This window comes from Prinia subflava, chromosome 13 (assembly GCF_021018805.1).
Source record: "Prinia subflava isolate CZ2003 ecotype Zambia chromosome 13, Cam_Psub_1.2, whole genome shotgun sequence".
NCBI lineage: Eukaryota > Metazoa > Chordata > Aves > Passeriformes > Cisticolidae > Prinia > Prinia subflava.
Genome location: NC_086259.1, coordinates 13,463,484 through 13,488,400, shown reverse-complemented (window position 1 = coordinate 13,488,400; position 24,917 = coordinate 13,463,484). Strand labels below are relative to the sequence as shown.

Below are 24,917 nucleotides of genomic sequence, written 5' to 3'. Positions count from 1 at the left end.
GGGGTTAAGGGCGGCGGGCCGGGGGGGCCGGGGGCGGGAGCATGCGTGCTGCCGGCCGCTATTGTCTCCGGCGCGGCGCCCAGCACCAGGCGGCGGCCGCAGCGAGGCCGTGCCCGGCGCAGCGCAGCGGAGCGGGGCGCGCCGCCCCCGCCGCCCCCGCCGCACATGGGCCGCAGCTGATCCGCGCCCGGCTCCCGGCCGCGCCCCGGGCACCAGCGAGGCGGGCGGAGCGACCCTGCCGGCGTCCACCCCCCCCTCCCCCGCCGCTCCCTCCCCGCTCCGCGGCCCCGGAGCCCTCGGCGGCCTCCGCCGGGGGTGACGGCGGCGGCGGCGGCGGACTCGGGGCGCCCTCGCCCCTGCGGGCCCGGCGGGGGGAGGATGCCTGGGGCGGGGATGGGTTTTCGCCCGTAGCTCCCCGTGCCCCCCCGCTTCCTTCCGCCCCCTCTCGCCTCCCAGCGGGGGCGGCGCGGCCCCGATCCCCGCGGGGGGCTGTCGCTCGGCTCCCTCCGGCCCGGCGGCGCCCACATGGGGGGCAAGCAGAGCACGGCGACCCGTTCGCGGGGCCCCTTCCCGGGGGTGTCGACGGATGACAGCGCCGTGCCGCCGCCGGGAGGAGGGGGGGGGGCCGCCCCCCTTCGGCCATTACCGGGCGGGCGGCGGCGGCGGCGCGATGGGGCTGCGCAGCCGCTCCGTCAGCTCGGTGGCCGGGATGGGCATGGACCCCGCGGCGGCCGGCGCCGTCCCCTTCGGGCTGTACGCGGCAGCGGCACGGGCGGCGGGGGAGGCCGAGCGGGCCCCGGGCGGCGGCGGCGGCGGTCCCGGCTCCGACTCCACGTACGCCCATGGCAACGGTTTCCAGGAGACGGGAGGCGGTCACCATAGAGACGGGATGCTGTACCTGGGCGCCAGGGCCTCGCTGGCCGACGCGCTGCCCCTTCACATCGCACCGCGGTGGTTCAGCTCGCACAGCGGTGAGTGCCGGCTCCCCGGAGCCTTTCCTCGGCTTCCCCTCCCTCCGTGGGTGCCCGGGGGCGGCGGTGGGCGCGGTTCACCCGGGAAAGGGGAGCTGCCCCCTCTTGGACCCTCATCCCCATCCCCTCCCCGGCACAGACGGGTGGATGCCTGCTGAAGCTGGCATCTGTGTCAAGGTCAAGGGAGGAAGGGGCTGTGAAGGGAGGAGGCTTTCTAGAAGGGAGGTGTTTTGGCTCTAGGGTATGAAGCAGTGGATGTGGCACCCCCACCCCACCTTGACTTGAGGGGTAGTGGCCTTGAGGTCTTGAGGGTGCTGTAGCTCAAGACCTTGGGTTTTGCAACCAGGCTGAGCATCTTGTGTTTCTTCTGAAGGTGTTGAGGGTTGCCAGTCAGGTGTAGCAGTTCCCAGCCTTAGAAACTGGGAAAGAAGCAGAGGAAGCCTTTGAAAGCAAGGTGTCAGGATCTTTTTTTTTTTTTTTTTTTTCCTTTGTTTTGTCTGATAAAGGGCCAGGGAAAGGCCAAAGTGTGTTTTCTCTTTCAAGCCAGCTGGCAGTGTTGTGGTGCTGAGGAGGAAGCACAGGAGGAACTGCCTGCCTCTTTAAGGGCTGGGGGGCCAGCTGGGCTCTCTTGCAGGAAACGTGTCAAGGCTATGGGAAGGGGCAAGGTTACCCCCTTCACCCTCCTGGCTGGACTCTTCCATGTGTCCTGGTGTCTGGATAGGAGCTCTGGCTGCGAGCAGGGCTGTGTCACTGACCTAGTTTTGGCTGGGTACAGGGAGTGAGGTGGGAGGTCCTCCCTTCCCCTCCTGGCTTGAGGGGAAGTCATTTCAGTGATGTCTCCTTGCATTTCCTGGAATAGTCTAGGATTTCTCTCCCACCCGTCCCCCTCACAAATGCTGTGTTCTCCTTGTGTGACGTGGTCTGGGAATTTCATAATATGCCTTGGGACAATGCCTCATTTTCAGGAAGGCCTGAGACTGAAGCAATGGATAAGAACAAAGTGCAAGAAGAGTCTCGTGGGGCCCATTTTCCTACTTCTTGGAAAAAAAAAAATCTTGGGATTTTTTTTCCCTTTGCCCAGTCTCTGGGGGCTGCTCTTCTCTGTTAGATTGAAGCTGTGTGTCTTGCATTGCATCCTCAGTGGCAGAACGCCCCAGGTCTGATTCCTATTGATCCGGATAAGCCAGGCGCTTGCGCTTGCCACCCTCCCTGGCAGATGGAGAGGGCTGGCATGTGGTGCCAGAGTTGAGACCAAGCAGTCCTGCAAACTTTTTTGCTCTGTGACCTTGCACAGGCTGTGCTGCTGCTGCTCTGGTTTCTGAACACAGAGAGAGGCGAAGGCACAGCATCCTTCCAGGTGTGTCACAAGCCTCTGTGGGAATGAGAGCCATGGGGGCTTCTGCTGTGCCTGGTGCCAGAAGGAGGAGGGTCTCATTACAGAAACACCCCACAGCTCACAATGGTTGGTCAGAGAGTATCAGTTACATTTTAAACTGCAACGCTGAGAGGCAAAAACCTGTTCAGAAAAAATAAACCAGCTGCAAAATGGAGTAAGCTGTTTTTCAGCCACTTGAGCGAGTTAGTGCAGTGCCGCTAAGTTATACACGGTGCCCTTGAAAGATTGCAGCGTGAGCTGTGGGAAGTGCTGCAAGAACTGGGTTTCTCTGGTGCCTCTTTTGGGGCCCTCTGAGAGCATTTGAGCTGAGCTGAAGCGTGTGCAGGCAGCAGCAAAAGCTGTTCAGTCCATGCCGAAGCCTCTCCCAGTGGTGGTTCTTCCTTGTTGCTAATTAATAGCAAAAGGAGTGGAGGATGCTTAAAAACCCTTCTGAAAACTTGTCAGAGCTCATTTAACTTTTGCACTCTTCTCTTAGTGTAAGAAGTTAATGAAGGATTTGGAGACTGCAGGGAAGGGGGGAAGTAAGCCACCACAAGATTGCTGGAATTCCTGTTAATCTCCCGTTGCAGCTGGTTAACCTCCAGCAGGGCAGTCAGGAGCTACTTGCCTCTTCCCCCTGCCTCCCCATCGACCTGCTCCTCTCACAGTGCTGAGCTACTCCATTAGCCACTGGAAAGTGCTGAAGCAGCAGTGCTCTGGTAAATGGAGAGGAGCTTTGACATTGCTGCGCGTGACTGTCCCCGCTCCCTTTGAAGGATGACTCGAGGGTGGGGATGAGGGGACCCGCCGACGTACCAAACCCACTCAGCACAAGGCATGCCTGGGGATCTCTGCCTGAGCTGCTGTGCTACCAAGGAGAGAAGCCCCCGCAGACTCTGTGGATAACAGGGCTGGAGAGTGGATTCTTGCCCTGCCTGTCCTTTTCTGAGACCTGGATGGTGCTGTTCCCTGCGTGTGGGTCACATTCACATTTTTCCAGGAGCACTGGGGTTTGGGGGATGAGCCGGAGACTCAAAGTGCAACCTCAGCTCTGTGGGGTCATCAGTGGGACAACAAGGAGCCATGAGGGCAGTGATAAGGGGCTGTTGTTGCAGCAGCGTGCCTGTGATAATGGGAGCACACAGATAGTCTTGGCGCCTCCCCGCTCCCTATATCTGCCATGCAGAGTTTCTGTGCCTCCCCAGCTGCTTCATGGCTCATTGGGCCTCTCAGCAGGGACCCTGAGGAGTGAGCTGGGGCAGGCTGAGCTCTCTTCCCTGGTTGGTGTCACTCCTTCCCCTCTCTGTAGCTGAAGGGCTGCAGAAGCGCTAGGTGTGCCTGGGGAGGAAGAGAGGAGGATTGTGCTGGGGCTCCTGTGCAGAGGGAGGTAGCAAAGTGTCCCCAAGGCCAGTGAATGCTGCAGCATCACTGTAAGGTGCTGTGCATGGGGATGGTCAGTGAGAACAGCCTACTGCTGAATCCCTCTGGGCTCCACTGTGGCTGCTGGGAAGCCAGGATGGGAGGAGCAGTTAAATACTGATGGCCTCTAGCCTGTCTCAGGATGAGCGCAGGAGAGCTGCTGCTCTTGTCAACAGGGAAGCCCCCATATATCTTCCAAATGGGGTGACCAAGGAGCTCTGACCTTTATGGTGAAGGTTGTCCCTCCCTTTGAGTGGACAGCACCTCTGTGGGTGAGTCCTGTTTCCTGATGGGGATTTTCCCAAGGCATGCCCACCATATACACAAGCAATGGAACTATTCCGGCACCACCTGAAACTGCTCTGGGATTTCCCTGTCTGCCCAGGGTTTCTGAGATCCACTTCCTGGCCTCTATGAGTGGAAAATGACACCTCTTGCACAACCTTGGAGTTTTCCTGTAGCACTTGACCCTGCCTTTGTAGGTTTATGACTATTAGGACTTCTCAGTAAAGCCAAGGCTAGTGGGATGAAGGGAGAAAAGGGAGATGTGTGGTTCAGTGCTGCATGTCTCCAGCTTTGTGTGGTTCTCTTAGTAACTCTCATGTTATTCATCTTCATCAGAGGATCTAAGGGAGTTTGCAGAGGCTGTAAGTAGCTTAAAGTTTATCTGGAAATCCCACTCATCACCCAAAGCCCTTGAGTGTTTGAAGCTCTAATAAATCCATATCTCCTTGTCTGCTGGCTAGCCCAAGGAATGCCTAGCTCATCCTCCTGTGCAGTATCACCAGGAATGTCACAGGCTTTCTGTGCACTGACAAAGCAAGCTCTTTGTCCTGGATGCTGGTAGCACCAATATCAGGAGGCCTTTGCCAAATGAGCTGCTGTGTTCTCAGCAGCACTTCCCTGGAGCAGGAGGGCCCAGCCTGAGGAAGATGGGAAAGGTTTTAGGGCAGAGATGGCAGCCACAGTGTTGGGCTGAGTCTTTCTCCAGGCACAGTTTGAGAGCAAAACAGGCTGGAAGTGCTCTTCAATCTGGCTCCAGAGTAGCAGGGTGGGAAACAGGATTTGTTTGTTGGAGGGTGAGCTGAAGGTGTGTGTGAAGACCTGTGTTGGGCAGCCCCAGTCTCTGCAGGCTGAGAAGAAGCCTGTCTGGGGTGAACCCTTGCTGTGCTCTGACAGCTTTGAGCCTTTTCTCTCTGGTGCCTGGCAATCCTTGCTCCTCAGATAGTCCTGCCATTGCAGTCTCTATACCAGAACAAAAAGGCTGAATTCTAACTTGCTAGTCAGCCCTGACTGTCCTGCCACCAGCTTGTCACCTGTGTGTTCTGGCAGCCAAAATGGGCCCCCACAGTGTCCCATGGTGTATCAGGCACAGCACTGCCAGCCAGTCAGGGGAGGTGATCATCCTGCTCTGCACTGCTGTGGCCTCACCTCCAGTCTGGTGTGCAGATTTAGGTATCACAATACAAGAAGGACATAAAGCTGTTAAGAGAGCATCCAGAGGAGGGACATGAAGATAGTGAAGGGTCTAGAGGGGAAGCCATATGAGGAGCAGCTGAGGTCACTTGGCTTGTTCTGCCTGGACAAGAGACTGAGGGCAGAGCTCATTGTGGGCTGCAGCTTCCACAGGAGGGACAACAGAGGGACAGCACCAATCTCTGCTCTCTATAACCAGTGACAGGATCCAAAGGAGCATCATGGACCTGTGCTAAGGGAGGTTTATGTAGGATGTTAGGAAAAGGTTTTTCACCCAAAGTATGATTGGGCACTGGAAGGCTCCCCAGGGAAGTAGTCACGGCACCAAATCTGACAGAGTTTAGAAAGTGTTTGGACAAGGCTCTCAGGCACGTGGTGTGATTCTTGGGGTTGCCCTGTTCAGGGCCAGGAGTTGAAGCTGATGATCCTTCTGGTTCCCTTCCAACTGAATTTATGAGGTTTTCAACATGCAGACATCATATGTGCGTCCCTTCCCTCTTCCAGGAGCTAGGCCTGGGGAAGGGTACCCCAAGGTCTGCATGAACTTGCCATTCTGAATCTATTTTTTCTAGTGGAAATTTCCAAAGATGACTGTCCTCAAACCATCTTTTTGTGGTTTGGTGCTGGTTACTGTCTGACAGCCAGATCAAGCACCTGCATCGTTGCCAGGCCTGCAGATCATTTGGGAGATGGGTGCAGAAGTCCTGATGACTCCCCACACTGGTGATGTTCAGTTGTTGGGCTCTCCAGGTCTGGAGGGGATGCTTTTCTGCTTCTGCCCTCTCTGAACCAGCTGCCAGGGCAGCTGGGGCGGGGGGAAGAGGCAGCAGCTACCTCAGAAGAGCAAAGTGCTGAACACCTGAAGACTCAAAGGCAGCTTTAATGCACACCAGAGCTGGAGATGAAGTTCAAGTGCGTCAGCGCTGGCGTTGTGCATGAGAAGCCGGCGGTGGCGGCACTTATCTTCAGTCTCCACCACTGAAGGCAGGCTGTCTCTGTGCTGCCTTGCCTCCCCAGTGCCCTCTGAAATCCCAACTGCTTTCCTCAGGAACAAGGCACTAATTCCTGTGCACATTAACTGAGCTCTCTCTATAAACCGGTGCATTAATCAGCATAGGGTTGCTGGGTGCCCTCTCCTTCCACACATGTGTCTTCTAGAGATGCTGAGAATGATGCTCTCGTGCTCCTGGGCTGACCCACTTCCCAGCCAGGATTGTCTTCCCAGCCTGTGACGTAAGTTTATCCCATGTTGGTTTGTTTTGCTGAGATGTTTGTTCCGGTGACTGGAATAACCGTAAAGGCTCCTCTTATTTATTAATGTGCTATTAGGGCTTCTCTCTCCTCTCTCTCTCGTTTGCTGGCCGGAGGATCAATCAGATACAGACATCTTTGGTGGAGGAGCAGTATCGGGCTGGCTCCTGGCCAAGGCAGCCGCGCAGAGTCATGGGAAAATGCTGCTAAATGCTGAAAATTAATTTCAAGAGAAGCGCAGGGAGGGAGAAAAGCCCACTTTGGAGGAGGAGAAAAAAAAAAGCTTTTTTTTCCTCCCTCGATGTAATCTCTCATGTGACAGATCAGACAGGCAGCAAAGGGCTCTTGGGATAAATTCCCTTTGCAGGGACCAGTCTTGTGGTGCCCCAAGCAGACGGTGGGCAACCACGAGATGCATTTCATGGCATCTGCTGCTCGTACACCAAAACCCCAGATGTGCTGAGTACTTGGTTTTAAGTAAATGTGACCTGGCTTTCTCCTGGTTCCCTTGAAAACTGGAATCATAAGGCCTTGAGAATGATGTGCATGAGCAGCCAAGTGATGCTGTAAAGCAGCAGGCTGTGATGCAGAGCACTTTGCCCACCTGCTTTGGTCTGGCTGTACATCGGGGTACAACAAGCCTCCCTCTGTAGAGACACCATTTTTTTTAATTTCAGATAGAGCAGGAGTGGTTAAAGCTGGGCCTGAAATGTCTTCCCTGCACCAGTTCTACCAGGCAGGTTTCAAACGTGGGTGAACTCACGGGGGGCTTGAGTACCCCCCAGGAGTGCTGCTGTTGTCCCTTGCAGGTGGTGCCTGGCTGAATGCTTTTGCATAGTGCTTTTTGATGGGAGGCTGTTGGAGGTGCAGCTTCAGGAAGCTCTGCTGCCTGGGGCCTCTTCTCGTGCCGCTGCACAGCATTTCCCGTGGCTGAGGCCAGCTGCTGGCAGGTTTCCTGCCCTGCTGGGATGCAGGCAGGGGAAGGGAGTACCTGTGGTGAGGGACAGAGCTGCTTCTCTCTTGTCACAGTTTTACTTTCCAGCCCACTGCAGGTCCATGCAATCTGAGACTTGAAGAAAGTGGAAGGAAAGGCCAGAGAAGCAGCAGGCAGATATTCATGGCTGGTTTCTGTGCTGCTGGCATGGGGTTTGATATATTTGTGCTCCCTGCTGTGGTCCCTGTGCCTCCATGCTGCCAGGTTTGTGCTATGTGCCACCAGCTGAGCCTGAGCAGATGCATTGCTCAGACCCAAGGCCAGGTCTGTGGGCAGCTGGGGGTGTTCCATCCAGGGTGCATTTTGCCAGGTGGGATGGTACCTCACCATTGGAGAGGCTGTACTGCACCTCTGAGGTGAAGCTGACTCTTCTCTCCCCTCCTTCTCTATAGACCAGAGCTGGCCAGCATCAACACCAGCTTGACTCTGGGACAATTGTGGTGTCCTGGGCTGAATGAGCTTGGGAGATTTGTAACTCCCTGCTCATGCACGCTCATGTAGCTGTGGGGCTCCCATCAATGGCATGAAACTAGACTGTGTGCCTTGGAATGGTCTTGTGGCACTTTGTAGAGAAGCAGAGATGCTGTGGGAATATTTACCTTTTTGCTAGTTTTAGCAACCCTAGCAGAAATTCCCCGGGGTTGTGTATTCCCACCCTTGGTTCATAGACTCAGTGTCAAGTTATGGCCATAGTTCCTGAGAGACTGTCACCTGCCAGGCACAGAAGAGGGGCTGGGAGAGATCCTGGTGAGGGAAGCACAGCAGTGCAGATGAAGAATGGAACTGAAAGCTGCTCAGAGCTGTTTCCTGGCCCAAGCAGGCAGGGCAGCGTGACAACAGTGGGTATTTTTAGAGGCCAGCTGCCTGCAACACAAGAGGGGGAAAGCAGCAGTCAGGCAGGAGAACTGAGTGATGCTGACCCTGTCCCACGTCCCTGCCCAGCATTTTATTTCCTTCCAGGATGAGGCCACTGACATTTCCATGTCCTCTGTGTCTCTTTGCCTGTTGCTGCCTTGAAAGACAGCTCTCTTCCTTCTCCCCCTGGCTTTCACCATGGCTGTGAGTTTCTCTAAACACAGCTCAGTGATTTGAGGGTGGTGCCAGGGGCTCTGCTCTTCACATCCTGGATGGTTGCATTACAGCTTGGGGTGGTGGGCGTTTGGGGGATTGTTTTTTGGAGAAGTCTTTGTCACCAGTGAGGAGAAAACCTGCAGTTCCTCCTGCAGCCGGGGTAATTGCAGTAATTCATTTGGGAGCTCTTCCTACAAGGCGATGGAGCTGCACTTCGTCAGAAGCGCTGCAGGAGAATTAGATCCACCATTCAATCCATGCATCCAAGGCCTGTACATCTGTAGACAGGGAAAAGGAGGGGGGTTTGCTCTAGGCAGATGGCTTAAATTACTGCCTGCAGAGAGGTCAAGTCAGTAGGGGCTGAGATCAGTTTTGGGGCCAACCCTCTGTTAAGCTGGTGCTGAGCAGGACAGGCTGAGGCTGAGCACCCTGCCTTGGCAGCCTTGGCATTTCACGTTGTCCCTGGTCAGATGTTGCTGCTTTGAAACTAGTCCATTTGCAACAAATGTCCATTTGCTTACTTACTGTGCCCCTGACTTTGTAGCCCTTGAAGTCAGCTACTTGCCTGGATCTTACCCTTCTGAGGAGGTTTTTAGATGCCTTTGATTTTTGCTCTCTGTAGACCGGTGCAAAATAGGTGCCACCCTGCAGCTAGTCCTGGGTGGGACGTTCATGGGAGGATGCTGCTTCACAAGGCTGTGCCCAGCTCTGGAAGTGGGGTTAAACTCTGCTCCTCTGGAGCCCTCTTTTTGTGATGGGGAAGAGAGAACTTCAGATCCCACAGCTGGGATTTTTGTCATCTGCAGCCCCACTATCTTGTTCCTCAGAAGGAGCCCTTTTCATGTTGGAGGTTGCACATGTTGAAGCAAAGGGACAGAGGAGGTGGGACACCTGGGCAGGCTTGTTCCTGCCCAGGGCAGTGTGTACCCCCTCCTGCCTTCTCCAGCAGAATCCAGCATGGGCAGACCCTGCCACTCTCCAAGGGGCTCAGTCCTCTGAGATGCTGTGCTTTGTGTTTTGGAGGGCTCCTGGAGCTGCAGAAAGCTGGCTCTGCCAGCTGCCTCCATGCTGCAAAGGCAGCCAGGAAGCTCTGGAGTGGTGTATCCCCATCCTCAGCAGAGATCTTCCTCCCAAATCCCTAACCTTTGGCAGTCAAAGGGTGCTCATGCTGTCTGTCCAGGCAGCTCGGTGCTGTGGTGAATCCCTTCCCTCCTGCACTGTGTACAACAGAGAAGAGTGATCACCCTCCACCTTTGCACCTGCTTTTTCCCCTTCCTGCTGTCCTGGCAGGCTGGGGCATTCACTGGGTGTCCCTCAGCAGTCACAGTCCCTCCTGGGAGCAGGGAGATGCTCTGTGCCATACAATCCTTCCTACCACATGAGGGGCAAGTGAGGTCAGGCCTTGCTCTGCAGCATGCTCCTCACTAAGATTTTTTTTTTCAGTGATGGAAAAATTTCTTTTTTTTTCTCTTTGCAGAAATAACCACTGTGAACTGGCTGCACGTGTTCCCCAGCCATGCACTGCTTGTGGGTGCAGCTCTGTGTGCCTTTTATGCTCTCTTTGCTGCCCATTACATAAAAATTGCCCTTTCTCTGCCCCAAAAACCAACGTATTGTCCTTTCCACACCCCCCAAGGGTTGGGGGTGTTGCACTGATGAAAAACAGTTGCCTCAGAGATGCTGCCACCATGGCCCAGGCACAAAGACACCCTCCACTATTCTCTTTGTGCAGTGCTGCTGTGGAATGCCTGGGGAAGAAGTGTCTCAGGAGCTGTTTGGGATCACTTCTGGCAGGAAGGGGTATGTGGGTGTGATCAGTGCTTGGCCATACTCCCAGCATCACAAAGCCAGGGCATGTTATCATGTGCCTCTAGAGTGTCCCATCATCCTCCCAAGGGATCATCTGAAGATGAGGCATGATGGAGCCTTGGCAGCATCAAAGCCCAAGTTCTCTACTTTGGAAAAACCCAGTGGTCAGGAAGCAAATCACCCCCTGGGGTCAGATCCGGCTGTGTTTGGGACTGGCTCAGGTCAGGCTTTGGTGTTTCAACCTTTCCAAAAGCGGGAATTCCTCTGGCAGCTCTTCAGTGCTGGAGCCTGGCAGTGGGGACTCCGTGGGTGCCTCCCCAGCGGATGTCTTAGTCAGAAATGACTCACCCCAACAGTGCCCACGTGATGTTGCCTCGCTGCTCCCTCCCAGCCCTTGCCAAGCCAAAGTGCCAAATTCTGTCCCTTCCTGCTCTCATTTCCAACTTGCTGCATCCCACTGTGCTGCCAGAGGATCCCCTGTGCTCCTTCATTTCAGCACTGGGACCCCCTCATTACCCTTCGGGCTCTGTGCATCTTGCAGATGATTGCTGCCCACAGCAGGGCTTTGGCTGGGCCTCCTCCTTCCTATGAGAAATACGTGGGAGGAAAAAAACAGGCATTCAGGCAAACCCTTTGGAAATTCCCAGGTGTGCCTGCAGGATTGTTGTCCTCTCTGGGCAGTGAATTTGGACACCTGAGCATCCCATGAGAGGTGTGGAGGCAGCACCAGAGCATCCCTGCAGTTCTGAGCCTTGAGATGGCCCCAGACCTGTTCTGTGACTAGCAGGAGCCCTGGATAAGCTTGTAACTTTGTAAATCTGAGCCCTGCAGCCTGACAGCAGGAGTTGGAGGTGTTAATGCCTTTGCTGGGCTATCACCCAGGACCCCTCTGCTTAACTTTGCTCTTCTCTGGGATGCTAAAATTAGCTTTGGGCTATACATTCTTCCTTATGAAACCTGTTCCCAGCAGCTGGGGGAGTGTTTCTGCAGTAAACTAGGACTTGCCAGAAGACAGGGTGACCCTGAGAAGTTGCCTTTTTCATCCAGGTCTGGGGGAACTGATCCTGCAGTATAGCCTGAGCTATCGGAGGGAGATGATCTCTGTCTTAGTATAGGTATTTCTGTTCAAAAATTGCAATTACAGCCATGAAAGGGGCAATATTCAGATAATGACAGGCAAGGAGCATCCTTGGTGTCTGGACATCCTGTGACCATATAACCAGGCCTCTTTGCCTTCCTGCTTCTCAGTGTCTGTGGGCTATGCTGGAGGTGTTTTGTAAGGCTTTGGTGTGTCCATCTGCTGAGAATCAATAGCTTTGGGTGTTCTGGAGCAACTCTTCCTCTGGGGTTCCCTCTTCTGTGTCTCCTGCTCCTTTCCAACTCTTCAGCTTTCCTCAGCCCCAGAACTGCAATCTGTTCTCCTTCTTCCCATCCTCCCCCACCACCTCCATAAGAACCCAAATGGCTAAAAAAAAAATAGCTCTGCCTCCTGGCTTGCAGCAAGCTAGCCTTGGGCTTCTGTCATGTGGTGCCACCCAGCACCTCTGCTCTGTGTCCTGCATATCTCTGACCCCAGTGGCTTCCCTACATCCCACCTGAAGCACTAATGCCTTGTCCTTGCTGCTACATCTCCTCTTTGTGGTTTGAGTCAGGTGAGAGTGGACAGAGGTGTCTCTAAAACACAATGCCTTCAGCATCAGGATGGTGCTGCCCTTGGCCAGCCTCGTGTCCCATGGCACGTCCCTGCCACCCTTGGCTGGTGTGTGGCTGACCTGACAGCAGACACCTGCCACCTGGGGACTTTGCCAGCAGCTACTGCACACCAGGGACAGCTTTTCTTACACCTTAGAAAATCTGGCCTTGCCCCAAAGTAGCTTCTTTTTGGGGTGCTGCTTTCGTATTACAAACATTCATTTTCTCCCTTCTTAGCCAGCTGAACTGACTCAATCAGCAAGGAAATGGTGGGGTGGGTTGGGGATGGAGCAAGACCGTCCCTCTGCCAAGGCAGCAGAAGTGGTTGAGTGTTTTTCCAAGCACTGCCAGCCAGAGATGTCCCATCCAAGCCACATCCCCTGCTTGGCTGATCATTTGGGGCTGGTTTGATGCCTTGAGAAGGCTGACCTGGAAGAGAGACTAGACAGAGCTAAGAGAATAAAGTAGTTGTTTATTAAAAGGCCTTAAAGGATACACCTTGGACAGTACAAGAGCCTGGCCAGGGCTACACCCAAGATGGACCCAAAATGGTTACAAAATGGATGAAAGGTCATGAGATTTTATAAGTTTTGGTCCATTTGCATATTGGGGTTAATTGTCCAATTATAGCTTCAGGTTATGAAGTTCCATCCTTCTTGGTTTTTTCTCTTCAGTTCACCATTGTTTATACTTTTGGGCCTGAAACTTCTAACAGTTGTCCTTGGTCTCAAGCTGGAAAAGGATTGCTTTGTCTACCTACCCTGTGAAGAGAATTGATTAACACTTAATGTGAAGCTGAGGTACACACCTAGGCAGCACAAAATCTAAAAAATATGAAAGCTAAAACTTAAGGCGTCAGGTTCAGTGGCATCCCCCAGCCCAGCCATCCCCAGGAAGGTGGGATATCTTGTTTCCACCCTGGACCCATCCTTTATGCTCTCCCACCTCTCTGCAGCCTTGAATTAGGAGGAAGGATGCTTGCTTTTTCAAAGCTGGCAAATGAGGCAGCTTAAGTGCTTTACTCCTTCCTGCCTACGTGTCCCTGCTCGTGTCAGCCCTTGTGCTGCACAATAGCCCAGCACCATCGCGGAGTTCACTGGGTGCCTTGAGTCCTGCCAGGGCAGCAGGGCTGCCTTGGACCTTGGCTCCTGCCTCTGCCCGTGCAGCTGATGCCTTTTCCTTCTGCAGCGGGAAGTGGATTCTGGCCAGGTTCTGCTGGGTGCCCTGGCCTGCAGGCACTTGATGCTGCCTCCTGCAGCATCACCCGCTTGCATCGCTGGGGCTGGTGGAGTGATGATGGGCTCCCACTCATGAGGGGACACTCAGGGAGTCCTCAGATGCCAGGCCCCTGTGGTCCCCAGTGCTGGAGAGGTGCTCTGTGCATCCATGTGCTATCTCCAGTGTGCTGCTCTGTGACCGTTTCTTTAAAACAATGAGGCTGCTTTAAACCCATAGGGAATTTATTTTCTAGGAGATGTTGGGTCTGAATAACTTGGCTCTTCAGTTTTCCTTCACTTGGCTGGCACAGAGAACAGCTTCTCCCTGATCCCCTCTTCCCTTCTGGGGCTGTGCTGGAGCCCTTGAGGGGTAAGGAAAGGAGAGGACCTTTCCCTCACCCAACCCCCCATGCTTCAGGCTGACCAACTGGTCCTTCAGTCTTTCCTTCCTCTTCAATCACTAGGTTTTTCCAAGATGATCCATGTATTCTGGCTTCCACCTGGTGCTGGTTCAGCTGGCAGTTAGGGAAGCCGTGGTGGAAGGTGGGATGCTCATAGTTTACTCAGCCAGGAGGAAGCACCAGGACTGCATGCTTGGACCAAAAGTTCTCTGGTTTTATCTCATGTTTGGACAGATGCTCACCTGGTATCAGCCAGCTCCCTTGGCTGGGAGCCCAGAGATATGAAGATGGGCTGTGTAGCTGAGGTTTCCAAATCTTCCTTGATCAACAGGCAGCCTGAAGCTTACCCAAGCTCCCTGGTTCTCCAGGTGTCCTGTGGGGTGGCTGGGCACCAGAGAGGGATCCCTCCTGGGGCACGCATGTTTTGGGGAGTTTGCGTTGCTGCTCCCGCTCACAGGGCTCCTGGTTTATCCCATGGCAGTGGTGAGAGACTGAGCAACCAAGGAGCCTGTTGGTGAATGCTGTATGGGGTCAGTTGCTGGCATTGTGCCTGGGCTGCTGCTTCCTCCTGCCTTGAGGGCACATCATCCCCACCAATGTCTTCCTCCCATAGCTGGAGGTGTTGTGTAGCAGAAAAGCTGCTGCTCTCCATGTTTCAGCCACCTGCCAGTACAGAGCAGTGTCCTGCTGCCAGGGTACTCCTGATGGCACCGTGGCCTGTAAGCAATGTGCCTGGGGGCACACCCCGCAGGAGGAGGGTTTGGCAGGTGAAGGTAGGCATGGCACATGCCTTTCCCTGGGATCTGGGACAGGCTTGCAGCTCCTGTGGACATGGTCTCACCCACCCCTGAGGGGAGCAGCCACTTCCACTCTCAGGGCATGGTGTGGTTAACCCTGTTGTAGTGCTCAGTAGACACAAGTGATGGGAATTTCCTGTCCCAGCTCCAGAATCAGCTCTGTTTGGGATACTTAGAAATGGGTTGGAAAAGTGTCTCAATCCTCCCACCATCACTGAATTCCTTGCAGTTCTGTGGCAGTGCTTTCGGCACTGTGAGGGTTAACCACCAGGCTTTTTCAGCATTCATAGGACTGGGTGGAGATTTTCAGAGGTTCCCAGCTCTACTTTGCCGGAGTCTCTAAAATTAACCATGTAACCTTCCTAAAAATACTCAAAGGGTAATAGCCCCTGGAGAGCACCAGCGCCACTTGCTCCTGGTTTCTAGACCAAGCCATTGGAGAGATCAGATCACCTGCCAGCCTATGTCTCGCAGCCCTTGGCTTTCTCAAAGTCTCCTGCAAGGTACAAGAGTCCAGGTCTTGACCTGAACCTGCTTTTCCAGGCCAGCTCCCTTCCTGCAGCACCCTCCTCTTCTTCACTTACTCTTGTTGGGAGCTGGTACCTGCCCACACATTTCTGCATGAGGTGACAGTGCCAGCTTCGGGTTTAATGTGCCATGGGCAGGAGCATCACCAGCTGCACCAGATGCCTGGGGAGAGAGGAAGTGTCCATGGCCTTTCCCTGGAGCAACCCCTGGGCCTCCCCATGGGTGTGGGAGGCCCAGGCAAGGAGGAATAGCTGGGCCCTTCCTCTCTTCTTTTTTTTAGGCATGTGGGAGGAGGACGGAAAGGGCTTGAGGAGGAGGGAGGGAGCTGAATTTTCCATGAGCAGCTGTCAAAATGTAATCTCCCGCATTGCTCCGGCTGGCAGCTTAGGCAGGATAAATTAACGGGGATTTCGGGGAATGTGGAAAATACCATGGCCTGGAGGGGGCTGGCCATGTGGAGAGCAGCTCTTTCATCCTCGGGACAGGCTCCTGCCTGAACTGAAGGGATGTTCCTAGGCACCGGGCTTGGTGGCTGCTGCTGTTTGGTGCTGGCTGTCCCCTGGCCTCACTAGTTCTGTGCCTATCAACTTCACCCCAAGGTCACCTGGAGAAGGGGTGAGGGTGCTCACCTCTGGCTCCTCTTTCCCGCTGGTGGTGGGTTCCTGTGCCTGCCATGAAGGGAAACACAAGCAGTTGCTTTTGCAATGTCAAGTATTTGTGCCGACAGCTGGGGTGCAGGGCAGCCCCCTACCCTAGGGGCCTTTCCACAGCAGCTCCTCGCTCCCGCTCAAACTTGGGAATTTACGCAACTGTATATTCATCTTTCCTTTTTTTCCCCCTCCATCTTGTGAAATGCAGAGCCAGAAAAGTGTGTGTGTGCTTCTGCACTTGGCTCAGCCCCCAGACCTGTCTGGCTGGAGGATGCCACATGCGTGCTGAGGCTTGAGCCTGGGCCCCTCTGTCTGTCCAGTGTCCCCACGTCCTTGCCACGGGGCTGTGTCGGTGTCAGGAGTCCCGGTGCCCCAGCCAGCTGCCCAGGGAGCAGTGAGGAGCATGAGGAGTGTTCATGCTGGCTATTTATAACCGTGCTAAAGCTATGCCGGCTAGCAAAGAGGCCTGGAGATACAGCAACAGCCGCTCGCTGGAGCCTGCAAAGGACCCTGCTCTTTGCCTGGCCCTGCTGCTTTGCTGGCAGCCGTGCCCTGGCAGCCACAGACCAGGCAGTTTCATCTGGGGCCTTTTCCCTTTACATTGGTTGCACGTCTCATAGGATCCCTTCGGGTGCTGCCGGAGCTGGCAGATCTGGGACAGCTGTTTAAAATAACACATTGGCACAGAAAAGGGGGGACCAGAGGAAACGAGGTCTGCCCACACGCAGCACAGGGAGCAGTACTGAACCTCTACAAATGCCGTGCCCTGACACAGAGTTTGCAGACAAAATGCCTTTTCCGAAGGGAGCCCTTCACAGCCGCTCCAGGAACTTGCTGCTGGAAAGCAGTGCCCAGAGCTGCCCCGGTAGGGAGCGGTGCCTGTGGCGCTGGCAGACCATCGGCTCCAGGCAGGATCAGTTCAGGCAGGGACAGGGCCAGGCGGGCTGCCAGGGAGGGGGCACCGGGAGGGTGTCTCGCAAGGGGAGGCCAGTTGGGTCTTGCAGCAGGCAGGCTGGGAGGCTATCCGAGCTATCCGCACTATAAATACACCGGGCGGGTAAACACTCGGGAGGAGGAAAAAACCAGCTACTTCAGCTAATGGGCACGGCTGCCACAAGGTATAAATCGGTCAGGAGTAAAATTAGGCTGGAGAGGAGAAGGCAGATCGGTGCTGCTGCCCATGAGGCCCTGGCTGCGGCACTGCCCTATCGCCAGGGGCTTGGTGCAATTGGGGCCAGACTCAGAGCAGAGACCCTGTGGCTCAGCCAGGCTGGGGCAGGGATGTGTTCCAGCGTGGCAATGCTGCAGGCCAGCAGGACACCCCACTGGAGGGACCCCTGAGCTTGAGGGCTCCTTCTTTTAGCAGGTCCTTTTAGAGCCAATCCCATACCATCCATGGTGCTCATCCTTGCTGCACCCTCCTGGGAAATAACGACACTCTGAAGGGGCAGGATCCAAGGACCTGGGAAGTAAACTGTATTTATTGGAAGTAAACTGTATTTATTACTGCTGCTAATGAGCACTGGGATGTTGAGAAGTTACAGGGGCTGTTTGCACAGCAGAGGTCTGAGCTGCTGCTTTTTTCTCCTTAAAACTACCCTGTACTTTCTCCCTTACAAGAAGCAAAAAAAAAAATGCCCTGTCCACATCCACGTGGTGGCAAACAAGAACCTGATTCATCCTTAGATAATTTGTGTACATTCTTTTTCTTTTCGTTCCTGAGCAGCCTTTGCATATATATGAAGAAAGCTCTTAAGCGGCACTGCAGTCAAACCTGATCTGCTTTTAGAAGGCAGATCCTTAAATTACCCTCTCCCTCTCTGCAGGCAGGGAATTGCTGGATATTCTGGTGCAAACCCGTGGTGGTGGCATGCGCGTGTTCAGCTCGAGCTGTGCTGCTCTGCTGGGCAGTGACAAACCACATGGCCTCGAACTGGCTGCAGTGGAAGGGCAGGGAGTCCCAGATGGGTGACCTACAGGGCTGCCTGGGGTTCTCCTTGTGAGTTTGGGGCTTACAAACTGTGTTTGGGGCAGCCTCGCTCAGTGGGGCTGGGGACGATGGTGGTCGGCATGGCTTGAGCAGGTGATGACACTGGTGTGACACCTGGCACCACCCCAAGCAAGGTCACAGAGCAGTGGGCATCCCATCCAGCTTCATCCAAGAACCCAAATCACCAGGCAGAGCCAAGGTCAAGCTGCCTCATCAGCCTGCAGTGTCCCCCTGCTCCTGGGGAGGCAGGCTGGCATCGGAGGGGTAAGCACCCACTTCACTCCTGTGGAGAGCTGGACAAAGCAGCCATTCGTGTTTGAGGCTCCAATCTGCCAGTCATCTGCTGCAGCCATGGAAAAAAACTTCCTTGCAGCTTTTCTGGCTTCAGCCATGTGGTTCTGAGATCTGGCAGCAGGGACAGCACTGTCCAGGCACAGGGACCTGCCCATACGCTGCCAGTGGCTGGGTGCTGCGTGCCCCAGCCTGCTGCTCGCCCTTTAAGGCCTGGCAGCAGCTGATGGCCACGTGTGCACTGGCTTGGCACACTCTCTGTGCCCTCTGCACGGCGGGCACGGGGACGGCCAGCGCACGGCTGTCCCCTGTTCGGTGGCTGTCCCCCACGCTGGCGGCGGCTGGTGACCAGCACAGGATGAGTGGGTGCCCAGTGGGTGCTGTGTGGGGTGAGGGTCACCATGCAGGCAGCAGGTGAGGGGCTGCCCGCTGCCGTGCCCCACCATGGCCCCAGGGATTCCCCGGGATGCAGGGTGCACGACTCCTTCTGCCCTCACTAAGGGCTCGTCTCTCTGCTCTCCTTCCAGGTTTCAAGTGCCCCATTTGCTCCAAATCCGTGGCTTCTGACGAGATGGAAATGCACTTTATCATGTGTCTGAGCAAACCTCGCCTCTCCTACAACGGTAAGGGCCAGGCTGTGGGGGGGACACGGCGTCCTGCCACCCTGGGATGGCTCTGGGCAGGCTGAAGAGACATTTGCTGCGGGCAGGCTTGGCTGGGCTTCCCAAGAGGGCTGTGCTCCGGCAGGATGGTGCTGCTCCACTCCGCTCCCCTGTCATGGCTCAAGCTTGCTGCTTTTGCTTTCAGGCTCCTTTGTAACACAGGCCCCTACCCCGAGGGGGCCCCCTCCCCTCCCCTCTGTGCCAGAGGGGCCCTGCTGGCCCGTGTCCTCCTGGGTTCCCCCCAAAGGGTCTGCCTTCCTGCCCTCCTTGCTGGCAGCGCAGCTCATGAGGCTGAGCACTGGGCTGCAACCTCCGACAGCTCCCACCTCTCTCCTGAGCACTGGTGTGGGAGTGATGCTCACCCCCTGCTGGTTTTTTGGAAGCCAGGGATAGGGGTTGTGTTCACTCCAGAGGCCCCAGACCCATGTGCCCCCTGTGCCCCCACATGAGCCTCCAGCCAGTGTTTTCCAGCACTGTTGCCGTTCCGCTCCATCCCGGCTGCCCCCGCAGCAGTGACCCTGGGCTCCCTCCCATCCCAGGGCGGGGAATGCTGTGGTGGTCCCCGTCTCAGTGCTGCCCTTCCTCCCCTCCCAGATGACGTGCTGACCAAGGACGCCGGCGAGTGCGTGATCTGTCTGGAGGAGCTGCTGCAGGGGGACACGATAGCCAGGCTGCCCTGCCTCTGCATTTATCACAAAAGGTACCGTGGGGGGACAGCCAGGCGAGTGGCAAGGGGACAGGCAGGGACACCTGACGCTCAGCAGCGTGGTGGTAACATACTCTCCTCTTGCAGCTGTATAGACTCATGGTTTGAAGTGAACAGATCTTGCCCAGAGCATCCTTCTGATTGACCCGCCGAGCGTGCTTGCTGACTTCTCTCTAAGGTGAGCCTGTGGTGGGCTGCTCAGAAGGGACATTCCCATGCTGGGTTTAAATCCAGGGCTGGAAGTGGAGGATGGGGTGGGATAGGGTGGGATGTGACAGCCGGGGCTCCTGCTCCTCACCCGGGACGGTCTCTCTCTGCCTTTGCAGGGCACCTTGCTATACCTGCTGTACCTCCTCTCCCCGTCCCCCCTGCCCCGCCTGGAGTTTTGGGCTGACTTTAAATTCCTCGAGAAGACAAAAATAAAACCCAGAAACTTGAATCCACTTGGGACAACGGCGCAGTTTTTATTTTATTTTATTATTTTTATTTGTTCTGTTGTTTTTTCTGCTTTTTGTTTTGTTTTGTTTTGTTTTAATTTAAAAGACTTAAAACAAAAAGAAACATCCAGGAGACGACAGTGTGAGAAAAGCGGAGCGACCTGCTCTCCCCTCCACAGCCGCTGGTCACCAGGAGAGCTCTGCCTGCCAGGGAGGCCCCGGGGACGCCCTCGGCCGAAACCCTGCCATGATGTTTGGCTTTTCTCCCCGAAGCGAAAGGGGAAAGCTGCCGGGGGACAGCCGGCCAAACGGAGCACGCGGCATTTCTCACCGGCAACCCCCCACCTCCCACCCGGACTCTCCCGGGGGCTCTGCTCGGTTTTTTTGCACTGACTAAACGGGAAATTCCTCCTCTCTCCCATCTCCCTTTTGGAGATCTCCACCCCGGCCCCGGCAGCGTTGAGATGGGGACTCTGCCCCACGCCGGGAGCGGGGCCACTGCTCCCCCCTGCTGAGTCGCAGGGGTCCGTCTTTCAAGTGTTTACAATGAGAAAAAAAAAAAAAGGAAAAAAAGGAAAAAAAAGAAGAAAAAAAGAGAAAACGGACAAAAAAAAAAACCAAACAACAAACCACAACTGAAGCTTCGTGTTGACTGGCGTGTTCTTCAATTTGAGCTTCCCTGCCCCGGTGATGTTTACAGACTGGTCACTCTTTAACTCAGCTATAACCACTCAGAGACTGGAGAGCTGCAGCATCCCCGCCGCCCCTCCTGTGCCCCCTGGCCGGGCTCCTCTTGCCAAAACCGCCTCCCCTCTTTCTTTTCCATCGGCTTTGAGTTGGACCCTTTTGAGGAGGGTATGGGGAGGGCCCCAGTGACCCCCCAGATGCCCCCAGCCACCCCTAGTCCCAGGGGTGGCTTTGCTGGAGGTGCCAAGATGGTGTCATTTCATGGCAGTGACCCCCCTCACCCATCCCTGTCCCCTCCCGGCGCGGCGGGCGCATTTTCGTTGGTGAGACCTCCCCTGCCGGTGGCCGTGCCCCTGCGGGAAACCTTTCTGTATTTATATATTAAAAAAAAACCGGGGGTAAAAAAGAGTTCAGAGCTTGGGGGGAGCTTCCTTCATTAGTCAAGGTGTTTTGATATGGTATTAAAACAATGTTCAATAAAATATTCACTGTTATTTTATTTCACTGGCTTTCTTGGTGAAGCAGATGATGCCAGTGTGGTGCTGAAGCCCCCCACCCACGCCGGTTCCCCTTCTGTGTGCCTGCCATGTGGGGATGGCCACAGCAGTGCTCAGCAGGTCCCAGAGAGCTCCCACCTGGCACTGGCAGCACTGCAGCTCAGGGGAAGTGGCTGAAGTGAGACCCTGTCCTGTGCATGCTGTCTGGGACAGGAGCCTCCTGGAGGGGGCTGGGGGGGTCCTGTCCCTGTAAACAACTTCACAGCACACGAACAGTGTGTGTCCTAAGGGTTTATTGGGGGTTTGAGGATCCCTGATCCCCAGAAGTGGGGATGGGGGATTCATAGGGACACCTACAGTGGCACTGCAGGGCAGCATGGCCACCCTGGCCTTGGCTCCAGGGGCTGAGGCTCCCCACTGCCAGCTCGGTGCTGGTGCTCCCCCTCAGAGCACCTTGCCGGGGTTCATGAGGTTGTGTGGGTCGAGTGCAGCCTTGATGGAGCGCAGGGTGTCCAGGCCCTCCTGGCCCAGCTCCTCCTGCAGCAGTGCCCGCTTGCCCAGCCCCACGCCGTGCTCCCCGGTGCAGGTGCCCCCTGCTGCCAGCGCCCGCCTGTGGGACAGGGAGGGACAGGGGATGGGGATTGTCTGTCCATCCAGCCCTGGCCCCCAGAGCACCCTAGCCCCACCTGCCCAGGCGCTGGGTGAAGGCGTGGATGCGCTGGGCCTCCTCCGGGTCCTGGGAGTTGAAGACGAGGATGCAGTGGAAGTTGCCATCGCCCACATGTCCCACCATGGGTCCTGCAAGGCCACGGGTCAGAGGGGGTGTGGCATGGAGGATGGTGACCCCCCAACCCCCTCTGTCTCAGGGGGGCTGTGGCCCTGCTGACCGGTGAGGCCGGAGGCCTGCAGGTCCTGCTTGGTCTCCACCACCACGTCGGGCAGGCGGGAGATGGGCACACAGACGTCCGTGGAGTAGCCCTGTGCCAGGGAGGGCAAAGCTGTGGCACTCACAGCACCATGGCACTGCTGCCATCATCCCCATCCTTGTGGCTCACCTGGCAGCCGGGCCGCAGCGCCAGCGCAGCGTACCAGGCATTGTGGCGCATGGACCAGAGCTGCTCACGCTCCTCCAGCCCCTCCGCCCAGGCCAGGCTGGAGCCACCATTCTGTTGCATGATCTCCTCTGATGGTGACCAGGAATTCTGGGATAGGACCCACAGCAGCCCCAGGCACCCAGCCCTCACCCAGGACCTCCAGTGCCCATCCTAGGCACCCATCCCACGTCCTGGGATACTGGTTCCTCTGCCCCTTTTCCTTGGGTCCCTGTCCACCACCCTGTGACACTCCTGGTCCCCCCATGTCCATGAGCCCCTAAGCAGACCCCCAGTGCACACACCCATCCTTCACCCTAAGTGTCTTCCCAGTCCCCATTCCAGAGATCCATTGCTGGTCCCCTCTCCCTGGTCTCCTGGCCACCTATCCTTCTCCTCAGGACACCCTTGATCTCCCATCCCCTATCCATAGGCAGCCATCCATGATTCCAGTCCCTCAGTTCTAGGCTATGGACACTTATTCCTCATCCTGATGACCTCAAGGTCTCCAATCCCCACCCAGCCCTGAGCACCCATTCTTCACCCCAGGACATGCTTGGTCCCACTATCCCATGTACTGGACATCCCTCACCCCAGCGCCACATCATAGCCCCCAGCACCATGCTTCACTTCAGAACACACATCCCTCATCCCTGGGTGTCCATCATGGCCCCCAGCCCCAGACACCCTCTGCTCATCCCTAATCCAAGCCATACCCATCTGCTGCTGCTGCTCAGCCAGGCTATGCCGGGAGCCATGCAGCTCCAGGAGGAGCGTGGCGGCCACTGGCAGCTCCATCCTACTGAAGCGGCCGCAGGCATCTGCCATCACCTCATCCAGGAACTCTGGGCGGGAGGAGGTAGTGTTGAGCTCCAGCACTGGCACCCGGACCCCCAGTGCCCCCTCTGGCCGCAGGCACTCACCGATGCGGGCCACAGGCACGGCAGCCTGCAGCACCTGCACGGTGCAAGCCACGGCCGCCCCCACGCTGGGGAAGGAGGCGACAGTGACAGCAGTGGCCTCGGGCAGCGGGTGCAGGCGCAGCGTGGCCTGGGTCAGGAAGCCCAGAGTGCCCTCGGAGCCCACGAAGAGCGAGGTGAGGTCGTAGCCGGCCGCCCTCTTCCTGCGCAGAGCTGGTGAGTGGGCACCCAGGTGGCACATGGCCAGCCCAGCACAGCCCCCCGGCCCCCGGCGCCCACCTGGGCTGGCGCCCGGGGCCGGCGGTGTGCAGCAGGCGCCCGTCCGGCAGCACCACGCGCAGGTTGAGCACGTTGGGGCGCATGGTGCCGTAGCGCACCGCGTTGGTGCCCGAGGCGCCCGTGGCTGCCATGCCGCACAGCGAGGCGTCTGCCCCAGGGTCTGCGAGCAGGGGAGGGGCAGGGGAGGCAGGTGGGGATGGTGTCCACTCCCACACAGACACCACTGGGACCTCAACCACAGCAAAACTATGGGCGTCCGCAAAAGAAATGGGACCATGGCACTTCCATTTCCATGGGCACCCCTGGGAGCAGAGCACACCCGTGGACACCAGAGCACCCCCAACACTCCCGCCAGGCCAGGGCCTACAGGAATGCCCAGCCTCTCCAGTGCTGTCACCCCCAGACCCATGACCCCCTCCTGCCCACAGTACCAACAGGAAACCAGAGCCCGGTGCCACGCAGGTGCTTATTGAGGGCCTTGCGGGTGACACCGGGCTCCACCGTCACCGAGAAGTCCTCAAGGCTCAGCTCCGCGATGGCGTCCATGCGACTCAGGTCAAAGCAGACGCCGCCCTGGCACAGGGGCACCCGGGGCTCTGGGCACGGCCAGGCACCAAGAGAGAGCCCCTGGGGGCTCAGAGGGGCCGGGGAGCCGATACCTGCACGGCATTGACGCCTCCTTCCAGGCCGGTACCGGTGCCAAAGGGCACCATGGGCACACGGCAGCGGTGACAGAGGGCTGCCAGCTCCTGCACCTGCCCCACCGCCTGCGGCCACACCACGACGTCCGGGGGGGCACAGCTGCGGGACAGGCAGCACCACTGACCAACTGACTCAACCCCCTGACCCTCCCCGTGGCCCTTCCCCAACCCGGACCTGTCACACGCCCCTTCCCTTCTCCATGGCCTCACTGTAGCCAAACATTTCCCATCCCCAGATCTCTTCCCTTCCCTATGGCCCTTCCCCTCCCCAGACCCCTCCCCAGGGGTCCCAGCTCCAGGGCCACTCACGGGTGCATGGACTCATCGTGGCCGTGCTGCTCCCGCACCGCCGTGGCCGTGGAGACATTGGGGGCTCCAACCACGGCCCTCAGGGCCTCCACGAAGTCAGGGGGCAGCGCGGGCTGCGAGGGGAACAGCGGGGACCCGTCAGGGATGCAGTGGGGAGGGTCTGATCACGGCCATGGGCCAAGGGCACGAGCCCGAGTGGCCGCCTCAGGACCTGAGAGCCCTTCGGAGCCCCGGCCGCACCTTGGAGCAGCAGCTGCGGCGCCCCAGGGCTGCCCCCAGCGCCAGCACCCTCCGCAGCGCCATATCGAGACGGGACAGCAGCGGCAACACGGGAACTGCACAGGACCAGGACATTGCCCTGCGCGCAGCCTGCCTGTCCCTCCCCCGCGCTGACACCTTAAGGTGGCTCCAGCCACACGCGAGTGCGTCCCTGGCAGAGGAACCTGGGGCCCACCAGTGCCTGTGGCCATGTTCCCACGCTGTCCCCCGCCTCAGCGGAGTCACTGCATTCACCACGGCCCCCCTGCTCTCCCACGTGCCCCCGTGCCTGCTCAAGTAACCCCGCAGTTGGTCAGGGGGCCATGACCCCAGAGGAGACCACCTGTCCCATGCCCCTCCCCTCCCTGACAGGAGGCACCCTGTGCCCCTGCCCATCTGTCCCCATTCCCAGCCAGGTGTCCCCATGCCCCCCTGTCC

At 57.0% G+C, this 24,917-nt stretch overlaps 2 protein-coding genes across 2 annotated transcripts; one reads left to right on the top strand and one right to left on the bottom strand.

Annotated features, from left to right (window-relative positions):
- Positions 1-90: 90 nt before the first annotated feature.
- ZNRF1 (zinc and ring finger 1) lies at positions 91-20,366 on the top strand. The gene is given in 6 exon segments (XM_063411034.1): positions 91-627; positions 629-971; positions 18,460-18,555; positions 19,189-19,294; positions 19,388-19,478; positions 19,844-20,366. Coding segments are annotated over 5 exon segments (705 nt in total). The 5' UTR covers positions 91-525; the 3' UTR covers positions 19,446-19,478; positions 19,844-20,366.
- On the bottom strand, positions 19,762-24,620 carry LOC134557782 (probable D-lactate dehydrogenase, mitochondrial). Its single transcript, XM_063411033.1, has 11 exons — positions 24,462-24,620; positions 24,222-24,334; positions 23,871-24,012; positions 23,643-23,784; positions 23,212-23,371; positions 22,936-23,135; positions 22,729-22,857; positions 21,977-22,104; positions 21,809-21,899; positions 21,608-21,719; positions 19,762-21,531 (listed from the first exon to the last, which is right to left on the bottom strand). The coding sequence occupies exons 1-11, from the start codon at positions 24,573-24,575 to the stop codon at positions 21,366-21,368; spliced, it is 1,497 nt and encodes a 498-aa protein (XP_063267103.1). The 5' UTR covers positions 24,576-24,620; the 3' UTR covers positions 19,762-21,365.
- Between the last annotated feature and the right edge of the window lie 297 nt (positions 24,621-24,917).

Excerpts from the sequence above, each read along its gene's own strand:
- LOC134557782 (XM_063411033.1), bottom strand. The coding sequence starts at position 24,575 with ATGTCCTGGTCCTGTGCAGTTCCCGTGTTGCCGCTGCTGTCCCGTCTC. Across the intron at positions 23,372-23,642 it reads CGGGCTCTGGTTTCCTGTTG|ACCCTGGGGCAGACGCCTCG; the intron begins GTACTGTGGGCA and ends CCCTGCTCGCAG. Across the intron at positions 22,105-22,728 it reads TGAGCAGCAGCAGCAGATGG|AGGAGATCATGCAACAGAAT; the intron begins GTATGGCTTGGA and ends GGTCACCATCAG.